We start from the raw sequence: 17,310 nt of genomic DNA, 5'->3' as shown, positions 1-17,310 counted from the left end.
CTTATGTAAGACGTCAGGTCCAGATTGAGGAAGCACCCGGAATATCTTCGGCCCCGTGTCGCAAGCAGTGAGATGCAGCCCATCGCCGGAACCCAGCCTGTGCACCACCTCCAAACCTGGTCCGCCCCTATTCGGGCGCGGAATGACGGAATCGGCCAGGAATCCGGGCTTCTGACTGGACGACGCATTCCAGACTGCACTGACAGACTCCTCTCGAAATTTTTAGGGACCCTGTCGCAGCAACCCGCGGTCGCAGATGCTGTAGGATGACACTGAAGCAGCAAGGTACATGGGGGAAGTACCGCGCAGCACCACACCTTCATCGTACCTGCCAGCTTGCACTTGCACTTGCACCTGCACCTTCAGTCCGTCCATTAAACTTTCGTCCGTCCACCAAAACACCTTGACGCCCTAATTCTTCCTTCTACCCACCAAACCGTCAAGTTCAGCATGGAGTTTGTCCTTGTGTATTCTATCTAGACTTCTGTTTCTCTTGTACATGTACGTGGCCTCTCTTTCATGCCTCTATCTCGATTCCTTCCATCCCCTCCCACTTGTCGCGTCGTGCGACGCCAAACCCCCGGTGCCGTGCCGCGCATCTGTCTGGTGTGTCCAGTGCTGACAATCTCGACATAGCTGTTCCTCCAGCCTTTGAACTCGCCGCATCGCAAACTCGCATGACTCGAATCTAATTAGACCTCCATCATGACTGTCGAGACCGCGAACGCCTCGTGGCATCCGGCCTTCATGCCAAATGCTGCCAGTGGCGACGTATCCGCTGATGCCGCACCACCCTCAACCGCAAATCACGACACATCACCTCGGCCCGCTGCTGCCGAAAAACACCTCTCCGATGATACCGACCATAGCCCCGAATCACAGCAAACATTCTCTTTCGAGGACAAGCCTGCGGGAGGAAGCAGTTCCTGGCTGGGCGCGGAAGCTACCCAGGACGAATCTGACGATTGGCCCAACTTTGGTCAACCGGATACTCTCCCAGTCGAACCGAAGGAGAATGGTGAAGAAGCTCCAGCTACAACGGAGGTCCCAACTGAAGCTTCAGCTTGGGAATCCGGACCGATCCCTGTCACCCAGGAGGCCGCGACGCAACAGGATGTCCCCGCCGATGATGCCAAACCCGCCGGTCCCACGTTAGGTCACACCAGTAACGACTCCTTTACCCGAACGGTTGCCCACGAAGTTAATTGGGACGACGACCACGAGGAATGGACGCTCTCTCGAAGGGACACCGATCCGTTCAAGTTCATGCCGCCCAATGACAGAACAAACTCTTTTCCGCCGGTGCCGCCTGTCGGAGCTTCCACCTCCGCTCCTGGAGAAGAGCACCCTTTACCGTCAAATCAAGCTGAGGATCTGATGCACGAGATCGAGAACACACCGGACCATTATGACGCGGCTGGCGACGAGCAAACACACAACGCTGCTTCTGCATTCGATTCAGGTTTTGGGAATGACACCGAGGATAATCAGCAGTACGTTGGTCGTGATGAAACCTTTACCGAAGAGGAGGGTCTCGGCTCGCGATACGAAGAGGGCGTTCCTTTGATTTCTCAAGTGGATACCAATGGCGATGCGCCACAGGCCGGGCAATCATTCACAGGGTTTGGCGACGACGAAGCCGCCGATGATGACTTCTTCAGCAAGGTTCAAGACACAAACAATGACGATTTCCCCGACTTTAGCGGCAAGCAACCCCTTGAACGCAAATCCACCATGCAAGTACTGGGTGCCCTGGACGACTCTACGCTTTCAAGAAAAGAACCGTTGGACGACATGTTGGAAGAGGACGAGGACGAGGAAGCGTGGCAGGCCACCCAGCCGACGGAGACGTCGACCAGTACTGCACCGGAGCCCACACAGACCGAGACTACACAGCCCGAAGACGCTGAAGCCAAGCCCACGGAAGACTTGGCCGCGAAATGGGAGCAAGCCTTCGCAGGTGATGACGAGGATGACTTCTTACTCGACGATACGCTTGACGCGTCTGGCGAAAGCAAGGCTGTTGACCCCTCGGCGTTTTTCGGCAGCGACGACGAAGGCTTCCTCGAGGATGATGACGAGCAGCCTGCTGCCCCTGCTGCTACGGCCGCTAACCAGGCGCAAACATCTGGCACCCAGGGACGCTACACACCTCAAACACCTGCCGCTGCTCCTCAACGGAGTAGCTCTAATCCTTACGCTCCTGCACAGCCGGCATTGTCTGCTTATCAACCTCAGGCGGCTGCCTCGCCATTCATCCCAGCACCTTATGCCGTCCAGCGTACCCAGTCAGCCGCTCCTTATGCGGCGGAACAGCAGCTGAGACCCGAACCTTCCAAAGCCCAAAGCTTTGCTGCCCAGTCAAAGGGCGGCTACACATCGCCGTATGATCTGCCCATGCAGGTGGTTGTTCCTAAGAAACGGGCGAGCACTTCTCAAGCTCCGAGAAGTCCTGCGACGGGACCGGCCCCGGGCCCCCCTCCCAGGAGCTCAAGCATGCACGCGTCCACTCCTCCTCCCCCGAGAGCCGCTTCTTCCAGCGTCTCTCCGCCAACCTCAAGTCATTCCGGCCAGCCTCCAGCGGGTGGGAAGCCTGCGCCGGTGCTGCGGAACAAGGACAGCTTTTTCGAAGATTTGCCAATGACTTCAAAGCCTAGGTCTGCCTCTAGACAAAGCCAGAGGGTTTCTTCACCGGCACAAACAGCGCCGCCTCCACCCCTTGGACCCCCAGCACAGACTCGGCTTGCACCATCACCGCTGTCGCCGCCGATGCTATCGCCCGATACCCCTGACATGTCTTCTCGTTCTGCCTCTGGAGGTATCCCGAACCTCGTCTTGGGAGAGCGCCCGAACCCTTACGCGCCACAGCCAGCGCAACAGGCTCCCAGCATTCCCAACAATGCTCGATACTCTCCTGCACCTCCGGCAGTCCCCGCAGCCAATGGCCGCCCATCGTCTTCCAGCAGGTACTCTCCTGCGCCAACTGGCGCTAGGCCACCCGTGCCCTCTTTCCACTCCGCGTCTCCTACTGTGCTGCCACACTTGCCTAGAACGTCAAGCCCCCTGGCTCATTTTGAGGTTTCGCGTGAAGCTCCGAATACCAACGGAGACCACCTGGCCGATCGCAGGTCGAGTTATAGCCTCGAACCAAGAATCACAAGGGTTCCGTCACTCCCGGTCACCCGTGAGGTTGAAGAAGAGGAGGACTCCAGACCTTCCCACTTGAGCCAACCCGAAGGCGGCATTCCTCCTGAGTCTAGGTATAGCCCGGCACCGCCCGCGGCAGCTAGACAGACGCCGCCGCCGCCCGCTTCGCAGGGACCTCCGATGCATTCGGCTCTGTCACCTCCGAAGAGGTCCAACTCCAACTACATGCCCCAGGCCGGATCGCATGAGTCGCCGCCGGACAACAGATTTGTTCCGCCACCAAGATCTCACACGCAATCCCCAGGCTCTTCTCATGGGAGACCGACCTCTCAACCCGTTGCGCGTCCATCTTCCGTCCACAGCCCCACGTCTCCAAGGGCAACCAGATCGTTCCCGCAACCGCATGCGCCTGTCACCCGTCCGCGTGGACCTTCGCAGAGTTTGAACATGGTCGCGCCGACGGATGGTCGTGAGCTTGATACCTTGCAGAGATGGAAGGGTGCTCCTATCATCTCTTGGGGTGTCGGCGGAACGATGGTTACCTCCTTCCCGAAGAATGTGCCTCGGTATGGTATCGGCCAGACGGCACCAATGATCATCCGCAGCCCCGGAGAGGTCCATGTCAAGCACATCAAGGATATTCAGCCTCTTGAGGAGAGATTGGCCAAGTTTCCGGGCCCTCTCAAAGGCAAATCAAAGAAGAAGGAGACAGTTACTTGGCTGACAGCTGGCATCGAATCGCTGGAGCGAGAGTTGCCGGACATCTCGTTCCAAACACAACTGTCTCACGAACATAAGCGCGCGGTCGAAAGGGTGTTGCTTTGGAAGATTCTACGGGTGTTCGTCGAATTCGACGGTACTCTGGAAGGTGCTCCGGCGGTCGACAAGGCCGTACGAGATGTGCTTGCCCCCGGCCTCACTGTGGAGGAGGGCGAGCCCACACCCGGCTACGGTGCTGTTGTCAGCGCTGAAGCGCTCCAGGAGTCGTCTGTCACTCAGATGAAGGCGGATGCGGTCGACGCTTCTACGATGGATCACATTCGCAAGCACCTTCTGGTCGGCGAGCGCGAGAAGGCCGTGTGGGCCGCAGTTGACAAGCGCCTCTGGGGTCACGCCATGTTAATCTCCAACACTGTCTCCCCGGACCTGTATAAGCAGGTTGCGCAGGAATTTGTGCGCAAGGAGGTCAACTATCCCGGCCACAACAACGAGTCTGTTGCGGCGCTTTATAAGGTGCTGTCTGGCAATTTCGACGACTGCGTTGACGAGCTCGTTCCCGTGCATGCCCGGGCTGGGTTCCAATTGATGAATACCACTTCTGCGGCCGGCCCAGCTAAGGACGCAACGGAGGGGCTCGACAAATGGCGAGAGACCCTGGGATTGGTCCTGAGCAACAGGAGTACTGACGACGTCCGTGCATTGAACGCACTTGGCAATCTTCTGTCATCATACGGGCGCGCTGAGGCAGCGCACATTTGCTTCCTCTTCGGTAGGAAGGCAACCATTTTCGGAGGCCTGGATGACGGTACATCAAACTTCGTCCTTGTTGGTGCCGATCATAAGACTCAGGGTGACCAGTTTGCCAAGGAGACCGAGGCGTTGCTGCTGAGCGAGGTCTACGAGTTTGGTTTGTCGCTCTCTGGCACCTCACCTTTGTCGGCTGGCGTGCCACACTTGGCGGCCTACAAATTGCAGCACGCCATGACGCTGGCCGAGTATGGTCTGCGAGACAAGGCACTGCAATACTGCGAGGCCATTGCCGGGTCGATCACTGCTCAGACAAAGAGATCTCCCTACTACCACCCCATCTTGGAGACCGCAGTAGAGAACCTGAGGGCGAGACTTAAGCAGGCTCCTAAGGAAGAGTCTTCGTCATGGATTTCTAAGCCCAGTATGAACAAGGTCTCCGACTCAGTTTGGAGCCGTTTCAACAAGTTTGTCGCGGGTGACGAGAACGAAAACGCCGCAGCCGGTGGCTCCGCCGAGGGCGCTGAATCCGGACCGTTTGCTCGGATTGCGGGTGGTACGCCGACCATCAGTCGATCCCCCTCGGTGTCCAACTTCGAACCGCTGTATCAAGGTGCAACTCCAGGTTTCCAAGTCGGGTCCCCACCTTCAGCAGTCCCTATCCCCGCTACGAGGGCAGCATCTCGATATGCGCCAACTTCCGGAACGCCCGCTCTGTCCAGCTCTTACGAGCCTGGCTCCGGATACAGCCCTGCTCCTGCTTCAGTTGGACGTTCGTCAAATGAGCTGTCCCGTAGCCCCTATGAGCCGAACGCCGGATACATGCCCGCATCGGCATCTGTTGGCCGTTCATCGAACGAATTCTCGCGCAGTCCCTACGAAGCCGGTTCCTACATGCCTGCGCCCGCCTCGGCAGGACGCACTTCCAACGAGCTTTCTCGCAGCCCCTACGAGCCCCGAACTTCTATGGACTCGCAGCCCGGCAACGCAAACGGGGGCTACATGCCGCAGAGTCTCTCCGGCCCGTCCCTCGGATACACGCCCCCGACCTCTGCTCCGGCTCAGCCAGGAGCTGCACCGGTCTCCCCTCTGCAGCCGCCCGCTAACTCGCCGTATGAGCCTTATGGTGTTAGCCAGCCGTCCACGATCCCCTCGGTGGAGGTCGAGACGCAAACTGGCACCCAGGAGTCGAATGACTTGTCTGGTTCCGGCTACCAGCCACCTTCTTACGGATACGAGCCCCCATCGCTGGTCCCCAACGACGAGCCTCAGTCGCAAGGTCAAGATAGCACTGGCTCGGATGGTTACCAGCCTCCATCGTTCCAACCGTATGGCTACGAACCGCCCTCATACAACCCTGAGCCTGAGGCGGATGAAGAGTCCGAGGAGCCCAAGCGAAAGCCAAAGAGTTTCATGGATGACGATGATGATGATATCCCTGGTCTCAAGGCACTTAGGTCAACATCCGAGGAGAAGAGCAAGGCGGAGAAGGATAAGGAGAACGAGGAAATGTTCAAGAAGGCAGCTGAAGAAGATGGTAAGTTAGATAATATTGAGGGTAATGAGTTTCTGCTGACATCATATCCAGCCAAACGAGCAGCAGCCGCGCAGCAGCAGAAGAAGGGATGGGGCTTCAGCAGCTGGTTCGGCGGCAAGAAGGAAGCAATTCCTGATGCCGCGCAGCCCAACAAGCCTATTAAAGCCAAGCTGGGTGAAGCCAACAACTTTGTGTATGATCCCGAGCTGAAGCGCTGGGTGAACAAGGCTGCAGGCGCAGACCAAGCGCAGGCCAAGACGGCGACACCGCCGCCACCGAAGGCCGGCCCTCGGTCTATGACGGGAACACCTCCCCCCCGTATTATGACTCCGCCCATGGGCCGAGCAAGCGCGCCTCCCGGTGGTCCACCAGTTCCAGATCTTGCGAAGACGCCCTCTATTGAGAGTCTTGGTGGTGGTCCGCCGGGACCTCGTCCGCCTGCAATGATGCGCTCGGTGTCGAACACAAGTGCGGCTGGAGGCCCTCTCAGTGGTCCTCCAAGCCGGCCCGCGACGAGCATGAGTAATGCTAGTAGCATTGACGACTTGCTCAGTGCCGCTGGCCCACGTAAACCCGGAGCCAAGAAGGCCAAGAAGGGTGGCCGTTACGTCGATGTCATGGCGAAGTAAGATGTTGTACAGGATTCACGATTTTCAGATTCACGATCGAAGAAAGCGCAGGTGCCATGAACGGGCGATGCATGTTGTAACATAGACTTTCCAGTAACGGCATTGTAATAGTTTATTGGGCTTATTGCTCCGCGTGTGTAGCGGTCAAACGCCCCTGTTTTTACTATGGTATGGGCGTTGGTCGAGAATGGCCTCCTTTAGACAGACGACACGCAATATAGAGTTCGTCACGAATGCTGGCTTGAGCTTGAGTTGGTGTCCCTGTTCATTACCACAGTAACTTGTAGAATGGCCTTGTGAATAGGGATGGGTAAAATACGTATTTTTCATAAAAAACAACGTATCTGTATTATACCTAAAAAACAACAAATATAATATAATACTGCTAGTCCTAATTAGGCTAGTTTTAGCTGGAAAACCCCTCTCTAGTTTAAAAAGGCCCCACTTTATAGCTAAATTCGACTATATCTAACCTATTAACGCCTCTATTAGCTACTTTTAGCTAGGTTAGCCTATCTATACTAAAAGTCTCTATTATTAACCTACTACACTATATTACTATTACTACTACTATTAGTATAGGTAACTCTTGTAATCCCCTTATTTATACCTAATTTTAATACCTACTATTTAATTTTACTTATAAATTAACTTATTATAAATATAAGTACTACTAAAAGAGCTTTATAAGTAGTAGTATATATCTCTAAGAATATATTAATACTTACTTACCCTATTAGATAGTTATAACGCGCTAAAAGTAGTAATAACCCCTTATAACTTTTCTAACTGTTTTAATACTTAAGAAGAAGTAGTTAACCTCTAAAAAGCTTAAGTATAAAGCTACTCTATCTATTTTTTATAGTAAGTACCTCTTTATAATATTTAAAAACCTTTAAACTAAAGCTCTCTTTACTTAACTCTTACTTACTTAATAGCTACCTAATTATAAAGCTTTTACTTACTACTTTCTTAATTTAGTTTATAATAATATTAAAAAGGAAGTTTATAAACTAATTACTAACTTAGGTTATATTAATATTATATTTAATAGCTTTAATAATATAGTATTACACTAAGTTATTAATATATATATATAGCTTCTTAATAGCCCTACTTTTTATTAGTATACTTAAGATATAAATAAAGAGTAGTATACTATTAAAACTATTATTAATTTAATTTAGCTTAAGCTATAAACTATTTCTAATTATAACTTATCTTAACTTAATACTATTACTATAAATATAGCTCCTATTATAAGAAGCTATTACTTTTTCTTAAAAGACTACTTTAATCTTTCTATTTTTAGAGTATTTTATAACTCTTATAGCTTCTAACTCCTACTTAAAAACTTTCTTAAAATACCTTATTTTAAGAAGATATTTAAATAGGCCTTTTATATTATTAACTCCTTTTATACCTCTAAGCTATAGTATACTTACTTCTATAGTTATTAATACTATCTCTTTAGCTATAAGAAGTTATTAATTATATTAGTTATTACTTATTAAAGTAATTAAAGTTAAGTAATTTAATCCCTTAATTAATCTTATTAAGTATTTATTTGCTATATTAGATTACTTTATATCTTAAAGACTAACTTCCTTAAAAAGGTTAAAAAAGCTATTAAGTATATTATTAATAGTAACTTTTAGAAGTATTTTAAAGTACTAAAAGCTCTCTTTAAACTTATTATAGAAGATTAATAACTCTCTAAAGTAGATTATAATTACTTAAAGTATATACTACTTTAGTAGTATAAGGTTCTAGCTACTTAGTAAGTGCTTAAAGCTTTAAATACTCTAACTAGCTTCTAAGAAGCCTAAATTTAACTTTATATCTATAAACTCTATAACTTATACTTCTTATAATAAACTAATAATACTAACTAAACTATATAAGTATTTAATCTATTTATAATAATAGAAGAGCTAAATATACCTATATTTAACTATATTAAATACTTTTTAATTAATCTAGCACTATTTAATAAAGTATACTATATATTTTATAAACTTTATACTATATAAGCTTATTATAGCTATCTTATTTTTAAGTTTAATACTAAGTTTTAGTATATTAATCTAAAGCTATTTAAGGTTTAATAAGTAGTAAGAGGTATAAGTTTAAAACTAATAAAGGTTACTTTATATTTTTTTAGTACTATTACTAACTTTATACTTTCTAAGAAGTCTTTTTTAATAATAAATTTTCTCTATAGCTACTTATATAATAGATTAACGTTTAAGTATATTAATAAATTAGCGTTTATATATATTAATACTTAAGTGATTAAGTGTATATAAAGTATATTAGAAGGTTTAGAAATAGCTCTATTTCGCTAAGAAAAAGCATCTAAGTCAGACTTATAGTATTTTAAGGAGGTATTATAGTAAGTAATAGTAGAGAAGCTATAATAGCTTATTTTAGATTAGCTCGTTATACAATAAAAACACCCCTGCGTTATACTGCTGCTAAAAATACGCGTTTTTTACCCACTAATACAACGTATTGCCAAGAAAACGCGATATGTATCGCATCCCTACTTGTGAAGTGTTGAACACGAGTGACTAGAAAACTGCGCAGCCCAGCCCCCCAATGATAGGCTTGGCGATGGATTGGGGACGCGGGGTAGTCTCGGCGCCAACTTGGACGATCAAGGAAGTTTTCCGGCGGTGAATACTTGTAGCTGAGACGGAGAACGTTGTCCGTAGAACAACAGATCTTGGTATCAATAATACTACGTATGACAAGAGATTCTCGTGGGGGTACGCGTTGCGTCGTGAACGCCCTGGGCAGGGTTGGTAGTCTTTTAAAGTTGTATGCCCACACGCATTGCTTGCAAACCACGATCTTGATCTCAGTCTTCGTCCCCGGAAAGATCGAGAGAGTGTGATTAGAATGGCTTTCCCAACCAACACGGCTAATGCCGATGAGCATGCTATTTCGGCCAAAGCCCGTTTTGACGACATGGCTGAACCGTCCAGGGAAGCGAGCCAGAGCTCTGGACAGATGAGTTCGTTCGGTCTGACGGAGGACGAGCTTGCTCTTGAGAAGAAGCTCCGATGGAAGATTGACCTCATGATCATGCCGCTTATCGTGTGGACATACCTGATGAACTATATTGACCGGTCAGTGGTCCCGACGGACTCTGGGATGCTGGCTGACTTTGGGCAGGAACAACTATGCCGCAGCTCGTCTCCAAGGACTGGAGGCGGATCTGAATCTCACCGACACGCAGTGTAAGAGCTTCCATGAGCTCAATTTGTTAATGCAGCTTACACGTCGCAACAGACCAGATTGGGCTTTCAGTGCTCTTCATCACCTACGTAGGTGCAGGCCTTTCCCCACGGACTTCATACTGACGAAATTGTGTCTCTAGGTCCTCGCCCAAGTTCCTTCCAACATGATGCTCAACCACATTGGGAAACCGGCATACTACCTGGGCTTTTTCACCATTGCCTGGGGCCTCGTTTCGGCCCTCACAGCCTTGGTCCAAAACTTCGCCGGCATCATCGCCTGCAGATTGGTCCTCGGTCTCGTTGGTTAGTGCGAACCCTCACGCCTCGCTTACACCGGCTGACGTCAAGAAAAGAAGCACCGTTCTTCCCAGGGGTTAGTATCACCAGATCCTCACCTCATGCTACCTACTCACACAGACACAAGGTCATCTTCTACCTCTCAAAGTGGTACACCAAGAAAGAACTCTCGCTCCGTATGGCCCTCTTCTACAACGGCTCCCTCATAGCCGGGGCTTTTGGCAATCTCATCGCCGCGGGGATCCTCAAAGGCCTCGACAAGGCGCACGGCATCTCCGCCTGGCGCTGGCTCTACATCCTCGAGGGCGTCGTCACCGTCGCGACAGGCATCCTCATCTGCCTCGTTCTCCCCGACTTTCCCGAGTCCTGGAGCGCGCTCTCCCCGGAGCTGCGGCGCGTGGCGACCAAGCGGCTGGCGGTCGACGCGGCCGAGTCGGACGTCGACGAGACCCGCGGGCCGCGGGCGCAGCTCGAGGGTTTCAAAATGGCGCTGAGAGACCCCAAGGTATGGATTCTCACCGTCGCATACCACGCCTTCGTTGGCGCGGGCGGGTTTCAGAACTTCTTCCCCAGTCTAACCCGGACTCTTGGGTTCGATGATACCGTCTCGCTGCTGCTTGTGGCGCCGCCGTACGTCTTTATGGCATTCTACTGTGCTTTTCACTCGTGGTTGTCGGATCGGGTGCAGAACCGGTTCTGGTTCTTCGTGTGTAAGTTGCGCCCGCTTTTCGTCGAGGTCTTTACATGTTGGGGAAGTTGAGTTACTGATCAAACGGCCGATGGTTTAGATCCTATCCCAATCGTGATTGCGGGCTGCGTCATCTTCATGACGACAACGGCCTTTGGGCCGCGATACTTCTCGCTGTTCCTGCTCAACTTCGTCTTCACCATGAACGGCACGACGTACGCCTGGATGTCGACGTGCGTGCCCCGCCCGCCGGCGAAGCGCGCCGCGGCTCTGGGTTTCATGAACGCCGTCGGGAACGCGGCGTCCATCTGGACTTCGTACACGTATTTTGATGCGCAAGGGGATAGGTACCCTATTGCGTTGGGTATTGTCATTGCGCTGCTGGGGGTGTCTGCGGTTGGTGGTGTGTGGCAGCGGTGGATTCTGGTGCGTGAGAATAAGCGGTTGGACAGGCTTGAGAATGAGGACGTGGTGGTGGGGGATAAGGAGATGCAGAGGTTGGGGGAGACGGCACATGTGGAGGGTGTTGATGCTGGTACGGCGAGGCAGAGGCAGAAGGGGTTCCGATACTTGATATAAGCTGTGGGAGGGAAGGGTTTGAGGTTCGTTGATGAAAAGCCGATGCTGAATGGACCTCGAGGCAAGAGCTCGCCCACGGGATAGCTTAGATTCGGTCTCCGGGCATCTAAATCTACAGACTTATTATCTGAGTGGAGGAGATGAATTGCCGTACATACTTACTGTAGACAGAATAAGGAATTTGACTGACTCATTTACATATGAAAAGCATAGTACCTTCACGGAGTCTGGCATTGGCTGGTTGTAAGTAGGCATTCGGGAATCGTCACCTTTGATCAGCCACCCCTAGTAAAGGTACCATGCAACCACTGTAAGTTTATAAACGTTGTACTCCGTTAGTACGCTGTCTCTATTTAGTCAAAACTTGATTCTGAAGAAAGTTCTCTTTTGCTTTAGAAACGACGGAGCGACAGAGGTAGAGAGGGTCATGTATAAACAAGGCTTAGTTTGTAAGTTGCATGAATTGATATCCTCAAGATTCAACTCGAGCTAACAGTTGTTGAATGTACTAGTATGCCGCCTTACATAACCTTAGGTGTTGTTACTGGGAAGATCCATTGAAGACAGGGGGTCTTGCTTGCTGCAGCGCACCGACCAGTGCTGTAATTAAGGTAGTTTGCAGTCTAGCTCGCACCAGAACGACTCGACAAAAGTTTTCTCTCCTACAAATTCTTTCGATTTCACCCAACTCACTGCTCTTCTTTTCTGTTCTTCAGAACACCTGTTTCTGGGAGCGGGTTCATCTAACCTGTTTATGAACCAAGCGACATATCAGCGAAGAATCTGTCATGTTTCAGCAAAAGGTCAATTCACAACCAAGCAACTACAAAAGTAAGGTATGTTTCCGGAACCACTTTCTGCGGTATGACAACCGCCGAATCCTGCTACCATTTTGAGTTTAGTTATGCAGTAACCCCTCAGCATAAGCCGGGTGTTTCCGTCACCCCTCATTATGGGACCTTTGCGGCTTGTCATCAGCGGGATGCAGGCCTCACTGCTCGGCATAGTCAGCCACGGTGTCAGCATTCATAAACGATGCTTTGAAAGGTTTCCGTCACAGCGAGAATGGTGTAGGGGTAACATAGCGGCTTCCCATGCCGCTGCTCCGGGTTCGAGTCCCGGTTCTCGCACACTTTTTGTACTTTTTGTAGTTTCCAGTAGTTCCAAAGCTCGACTTGCGACATCGATGGCTTTGTAGTGCTCATCAACACATCGTGAGATATTTGTCTCGGAAGTTTGATCAATTCTACACACAGACCACTTGTTCTCGTCTACAGAACAACCTCAGCACTGCACAGCTGGCAGCGACTGCCTGTGTATATTTTCAATCATAATGAGTGAACTGCACCGGGGGACAAACATGAAGACCACTACATGGGAGGATCATCATTTGCTACGTCTCTTCTCAGGGAAAGGATGTCGCATCTCGAAACGACCATGCCGACCCTTGTACTACGGACCTCCGACACGTCCATCACGTCGAGCACGATGAATCTCAATCGACTCCCGCGCGCCTGTTCGTCATCCAAATTTGACTTTGTGATAATGCTATCTTGCTGCTTCGTCTCGCAACTTAGTTCCCGTCCAGGCGAACGAGCTGCAAGGCCTCGCTAGGCCGGCAGACCCGGAAGCTTCCAATCATCCCAACTTTCAGAAGGCTATGTCATGCAAGGCAGCCATACTGCCAATGACTTCTCGGTGAGTACACTGCCTTATTGAGACACTTGGTAAGCGAGACCCGGAAGCTTAGAGCTTAGCTATCGTATTCATCCGTAACACGAGCTAAACCTAGCAACTCGAGCAAATGGTGTCCATCGTGTTGTACTGCGGATGTCGAGATATACGCAATCTCCATTGGCCTGGTCTTTCTCCACAAACCGAGCTCAATGTGGTACATGGAAAGACTGAACCAGAGCATGTTCGAGAACATGTAAGCGTACGTGCGTCACCTTGCTGCTACAGGGTCAAAGCTCTTGCTTCGAAGCGCGAAGCTCCAAGCTGTTGAGGCTCTGGCGAGATAGCAAATGAGTGACGGCCAAGATACCTTCAGACGAGCCTGGAACGGAAGCCCGTCACAGCGGCATATGCTTCCAGTTTGCTTCCGGGAGCTTGCTTCAGCGCGGCCAATCATCCTTGCTATGAAAATGAGGAAGAAGATAAGTAGGAGCTCTGCGCTGCTGTTCATACCGATAATTAGTATCAACACCAGTTAAACACACTTCAACGGTAAATCGACACTTCACAACACTATGGCACCAGAAATCAAGAACGTCGCCATTGCCGGCGTAAGTCCTCCCTGTCCAGTACCCTCCTACCAACTAACAAGCCCAGGCTGCCGGTAACGTGGGCCCCCACGTCCTCAAAGCTCTCATGGACACCAACAAATTCAGCATCACCATCCTCACGCGCAAAGCCGGCTCTCACGAGTTCCCCTCCAGCTGCACCGTCAAGGAGGTAGACTACGAGTCCCTCGACTCCCTCACCGCCGCCCTCAAGGGCCAGGACGCATTCGTCAACTGCACGAGCAACTTCGACCCCAAGGCCGCGACCCGCGTGGTAGACGCCGCTGTCGCCGCCGGCGTGTACCGCTACATCCCGCCCGACTTCGGCATCGACCCCAACAAGGCCCACGTCCCGGAGCTGCCCGTGTTCGGCATCAAGGCGCTGACGCGCAAGTACATGGAGGCCAAGGCGCAGGAGGTGGGCGACAAGTTCACGTGGACCATCATCGCCAATGGGCCCTTCCTCGACTGGGGCATCCGGTCGACCTTCATGGGCTTCGACGTCAAGAAGAAGAAGATCACGTACTTCAACGACGGCGACAACGTGGTTCCCTACACGAACCTCCCCGACGTCGGCAAAGCTGTCCTCGGGTCGCTGACGAACCCCGACGACTCGGCCAACCGTATCATCTATGTGCACACGATCAACAAGTCTCAGAAGCAGCTTGCGCAGCTCGCGAAGGAGGCGATTGGCGGGGAGTGGGAGGAGATTAAGACGGATATGGACGCCGTCTATGCGCAGTGCATGGAGCAGATCAAGAAGGGCGTCATGACCCCTGACGTCTTGATCCCGCAGATTCCGTATGCTTGCACAAAGAAGCATTATGCCGCTCCATGGGAGAAGAGCGACAACGCAATGCTGGGTGTGAAGGAGTGGAGTGACGAGGAGGTGAAGACGCTGTTCAAGCAAATTGACAAGGAGTAGAATGGCAAATGCCTTGAAATCAGAATTACTGCTGAGAATGTATCAGAGACGCCGCTGCAACTGCTTCGATTGTGTTGAACCATGCCATGCGTCCCTAGCTGGAAGTGAGACAGAGCAATGAGCGTCTGACAAGTTGCCTTTTGGGACGCTTCATCGCCTGCGAGGCGTTTCCAGGCAACAGTGGAACCCTGGTGGTAAGAAGATAACCTGGCCAAGTATCAGCAGCGGCAACTTTGCATGCTCATAAAGTTACGTACCATGGCACGGCCTCGATGGTATTATGTTTGACCTGCAGATACTGGCCCCGGCCCAGCTTATGCACACAATTCCTTCTTGACTTCGTGATTGTACAACAGGGCTTGTATCAGCATCTGAATTCTATCTCCTTCATACAAAGTACATGCGAGAGCTTTTCATCAAGAGGGCCCATTCAGGATGCTCTCACTCATGTAGATGCTCTCATCGGAGTGGCATCGGCCACTCCGCGTTGGGTATGCCGTTCCAGACCTCCCCATAACAAATGCATCCAAGCCAGCCCATACCCCACCACGCTGATCATTTCTTTGCTCGTCCTGAGCGTAATATACACAGGTCCTCGGCGGTAGAGAACAGGAATCGGGGGTCACCGAACGAGAGTGAGATGGGTGGACGGAAAGGTGAGCTTCGGGGGGGCATGAGAAGCGTCAAATCGTCTAGTCCGTGCTGTCGAGGCGTGAATTCGTTTACTAAGACAGCAGTATAAAAAAAGAGCTTGCAAAGAGGAGTCGAGTTCGTTGGTGTCGTTTCCTGTCCTCGCCAGAGGACAAACAATTATCGGGTTCGATTAGGAGCGGAGCTTCGGGTTAGGCTCGGCGAACGCCCAGCCTGCCTCGTATCGAGTTTAGAAGGGGATGTTGGGGGTGCCCTGAGCACCGAGAGCCTCCTGCTGCTCCTGGAGCTCCTCGCCACCGGCCTCAATGGAGATACCGACACCAATCTTCGCTTGTTGCTGAGAGAGAGTTAGTACAGGCTCGTAAGTAGAAATACGCATCACATACCGCGAAGTGGTCAACATCGGCGGCCAGAGTCATCATGACAGGGGCAGCAATGCGCTTCTCCAACAAGCAGCTCAGCTTTCCCTTGGAGTCGACCTGGGCACGGAAAGTGGACATTCTGAAGTCGTACTTGGCGCCGATGGTGGTGACACCCTCCTTTTGGAATCCACCCATGACACCTCCAGCACCGGGGACGAGAGACAGAGACAGATCAACACCGGCCTGAACCTTGTCGGAAAGACGTCTCCAGTAAGAGGTGTTCAGAGCACCCTGAGCCTGGAGCTGAGCGGTGGCGATCCAGTCGGCGGACTTGTAGCGAGCGCAGTAGGAAGTAGCGGTTTCGGGGCCCTGGGTCATGGCTTGGCGCTGCCAGACGGTCTCGAGACCGAGGGCAAGCTTGGGGGTAACAGACTGAAGGTAGCTTCCAATAAAGATACCGGTCATGCCGCCCTCGAGGAAGGAGGGGTTGAGCATCTTGAGGGAGGCAGTAAAGTCGTCGCCTGTGTACTCGTTCTCGAACTGAAGCATCTCCTGGCCGGCGCCGGGAGCAGCCTGGAACTGGGCCCTCGACACCAGCTTATCAGACCATCGGTAGTTAAATCGGGTAGAAAGCTGTCCGTCGTTGTCCATGTTTCCTTGCAGGAAGACCTATCTCCACGTCAGCGAACAGTTTTCGCGCATAATTGACATGGCGGGGTTTACCAACCTTGCTCGTTCCGTACAGCGCAGCAAAGGTGTACGGGTTCAAACGGTCGCCCATAGCAAACTGGTGAGAAACCTGGAACAGAGGTGACATGCTGAAGGCCTTGGTGAGGTCGGCGCGGAGGCCGGTGAACATGTAGTTGCTGAGCAGGACATCGCGCTGGACCTCCTTCGTCAGGTTCTCGGTGGTGCCGGGGTTGGACAGGCCAAGCTTCGCTCTCCTTTCCGAGAAGGAGTTGATGGCATCTGAAAGAGTGTGGGCGACAGGGTTGTTCAGAAGAACATTCTGAATTTGTTGGAAGCTTGCGGCCATGGTTGCGAGAGTCGGCGCGGGCCTGCGTCGAACGAAACCGGGGAATTAAACAGACGGGAAAAGTCTTTAAAGGGAGGGAGAAGTGACCAAAGGGTCTCTGTATCGGGAGGGAAAATACAGATGCGACTGCCCTGGGGACCGATTGAAGCTCGCGCAATGGGCAGGCAGGGTCGATTTGGAGAAGTCGTCGACTCGGAAGCGGGAGTGTTGGATTGGCAGACTGGAGAATAAATTTCTTCCACGCTGGATTACATTACGCACCAGCTGGAGGTCCTGGTCGAGCACGAGCCACGGTGCCACGTTGGATTCAACGGGACCACAGAGCTGAGCGCCACAGCCCGGTGGGGGCCTGCCAAAGAGCTCACCTTCAATTGAATCAGCATCACGTGATGCTAGTTGCGTCAGGTGCAACAGGGCACTCGATCGGTCCGAAGCTTAACCGGCCCCAGATGTCGGGACTGCCGC

At 51.4% G+C, this 17,310-nt stretch overlaps 4 protein-coding genes across 4 annotated transcripts; 3 read left to right on the top strand and 1 right to left on the bottom strand.

Annotated features, from left to right (window-relative positions):
* Nucleotides 1-705: 705 nt before the first annotated feature.
* sec16 (COPII coat assembly protein sec16) lies at nt 706-6,780 on the top strand (the record flags this gene model as incomplete). The annotated part of the gene is made up of 2 exons (XM_036636990.1): nt 706-6,151; nt 6,203-6,780. The coding sequence occupies 2 exons, from the start codon at nt 706-708 to the stop codon at nt 6,778-6,780; spliced, it is 6,024 nt and encodes a 2,007-aa protein (XP_036497044.1).
* Nucleotides 6,781-9,684: 2,904 nt separating this feature from the next.
* CGCS363_v005140 (putative transporter) lies at nt 9,685-11,589 on the top strand (the record flags this gene model as incomplete). The annotated part of the gene is made up of 7 exons (XM_036636989.1): nt 9,685-9,914; nt 9,961-10,025; nt 10,078-10,112; nt 10,166-10,328; nt 10,379-10,398; nt 10,450-11,032; nt 11,111-11,589. 7 exons carry the CDS (start codon nt 9,685-9,687, stop codon nt 11,587-11,589), a joined length of 1,575 nt encoding a protein of 524 aa, XP_036497043.1.
* A 2,249-nt stretch (nt 11,590-13,838) lies between these two features.
* On the top strand, nt 13,839-14,796 carry PLR_Lp1 (Bifunctional pinoresinol-lariciresinol reductase; the record flags this gene model as incomplete). Its single annotated transcript, XM_036636988.1, has 2 exons — nt 13,839-13,874; nt 13,921-14,796. The coding sequence occupies 2 exons, from the start codon at nt 13,839-13,841 to the stop codon at nt 14,794-14,796; spliced, it is 912 nt and encodes a 303-aa protein (XP_036497954.1).
* Nucleotides 14,797-15,676: 880 nt separating this feature from the next.
* On the bottom strand, nt 15,677-16,845 carry tom40 (Mitochondrial import receptor subunit tom40; the record flags this gene model as incomplete). Its single annotated transcript, XM_036636987.1, has 3 exons — nt 15,677-15,784; nt 15,834-16,478; nt 16,537-16,845. 3 exons carry the CDS (start codon nt 16,843-16,845, stop codon nt 15,677-15,679), a joined length of 1,062 nt encoding a protein of 353 aa, XP_036497955.1.
* Nucleotides 16,846-17,310: the final 465 nt, after the last annotated feature.

This window comes from Colletotrichum siamense, assembly GCF_013390195.1.
Source record: "Colletotrichum siamense strain Cg363 chromosome Unknown KSG_Cg363_contig03, whole genome shotgun sequence".
Classification (NCBI taxonomy): domain Eukaryota; kingdom Fungi; phylum Ascomycota; class Sordariomycetes; order Glomerellales; family Glomerellaceae; genus Colletotrichum; species Colletotrichum siamense.
The sequence above is the reverse complement of the archived record's forward strand: the minus strand, read 5'-3'. Positions and strand labels throughout refer to the sequence as shown.